This window comes from Morone saxatilis, unplaced genomic scaffold, assembly GCF_004916995.1.
Source record: "Morone saxatilis isolate NCDOM2014 unplaced genomic scaffold, NCSU_SB_2.0 Contig1, whole genome shotgun sequence".
Lineage (NCBI taxonomy): Eukaryota > Metazoa > Chordata > Actinopteri > Moronidae > Morone > Morone saxatilis.
This window is the reverse complement of record NW_023339651.1, coordinates 7,473,646-7,475,384: the sequence shown is the minus strand read 5'-3', so window position 1 is coordinate 7,475,384 and position 1,739 is coordinate 7,473,646. Positions and strand designations below refer to the sequence as shown.

The 1,739-nt window shown below is 40.7% G+C and overlaps 1 protein-coding gene across 3 annotated transcripts in view; it reads right to left on the bottom strand.

The window, feature by feature from the left end:
• Positions 1-1,739, bottom strand: part of LOC118332463 (carbohydrate sulfotransferase 15-like) — a 33,057-nt gene that overhangs the window by 10,862 nt on the left and 20,456 nt on the right. For all 3 annotated transcript variants that reach the window (XM_035667759.1, XM_035667776.1, XM_035667768.1), the window contains exon 3: positions 656-995. In XM_035667759.1, the coding sequence (XP_035523652.1) occupies positions 656-995 (340 nt within the window). The remainder of the gene's footprint in view (positions 1-655; positions 996-1,739) is intronic.

The window sequence follows — 1,739 nt, the reverse complement described above, 5'->3', positions numbered from 1 at the left end:
GGGGGGGGGGGGGGGGCTGCAGGCATTCAAAATGTTGAATGAAGAAGGCAATAAAGAACTTAAATACACCATTAGAGCTGTAAATTTGGGGCTAACAACTCTCAGGTATAAAATAAACAGTTTAAGATTATTCTCATGCACAGCACAAGCTGAGTGTTGAATATTCATTTTTCGGTTAATTGCATTGGGAGATTGAACTGCGTGCATCAGAGATACTTAATTCCTGTCACATTCAGGGCTCACACCCAGCTAGGTTTCATAATAAAAAAACAAACAATTGTGGTTGCTGTTTTTGCTGTATTGGATGTAAATCAATTTTCAGTTTGACATAATGTGAAGTTGTCAGTCAATATCCAAATGAGTAGAAATTCCGAAATTCTGTTACCGCAATCCACACATCTTAACAATATAATGACTGTAAGAATACAGGATATGAATTTAATTACGCTCATGAAACAGACAGGTCTGCCTTGAAGGTTGAGAACCCCTCAGACGCCTGTCAGTGATTGCTTTTCTGAAGCCCCTGAGGTATGGCTCTGCCAGAATGATATACTGTAGAGAGTCACATTCCACACTTATAATGCTCTCAGCCTCTCATTATTGTGTACCAGCCTGGAGGCCTCTACCATAGAAAATTATAGTTTTCTTTACTCACCAAACCTCTTGCGGGTCCACCAGTGTGGCTCTTTGAAAGTGGTGAACTTGACATCAGGGTGCAGCCTCAGTCTGTCATACAGGTCCGTTGTACCACACTTTGGTTGGCCAATGATATAGAAATATGGAAGGCACCGCATGCGGTAGAGTTTCCCTTCGCGGTGAAACAAGTGTTCTCGGAAAGTGTTCCTCAAGTGCTGAAACACTGTGCGGAAGCGCCTAGAATAACGTGCGTACAAGTTTGTCCTGTATGGGTCCAAAGTGATATTCCCAGTGTATTCCTCATACCAGCAGGGGTTCTTGACACCAGGCAGGAATTTGCGGGGGACAACAGAAAACATCTGTAAAAGCAAAGAAAGTGGGCTGCATTAAGCTGCTGAGTCACCGTCCTTCCCAAATATATAAACATATTTCAAACAAGACCTTCTGTAAACCCATGAAGTTATCATTGCTATGGCTGCACAGCGGAAGATAAATACATTCCAGTCATTTCACAGATACATGAAAGGAAGTGGTTTGTTTAAACAATTAAAAAAAAATTTATTGTGTGTGGGCCACTGTTTTGGCAATTGTAGGAAAACACCATCTGTGTGGGATCCAACTTCACATTCTCAACCAGACTCTAGAGAGGCAGACTTGCTGTATATTGACTTTAGAGGCAATCAACACATTGACTGAAGTGAATGTACATATATACATACACATACAGTGCAGCTGGAAAGTATTTAGAAATGGATATATTGTCCCTGAATCTATTTGAGGTTGTTTACATCCACATTAGATGGACAGTGTGGGAATTCTAGCCATTTTTCTACCTCCAGTTTTAGGAGACAGAAAGTGATAAACAAGTTCACATGAACTGTTTAATAACATTCCAACCGACCTCAGCACACACTCTTGGTGTGTTCACTGTTGATGCTTTGCCTGGCCTGTATTGCAGCTATCTTCACTTTTTCCTCGTTTCCAACTTGGCCAGTCAAGAACATTCCACTTTAGCTATAAAAAACTCAAACTTCAATCATTGCTCCAAGTTTCTCCTGATGCACTGACCTTAATCAATAAATCAATCAATCAACTTTTATTTC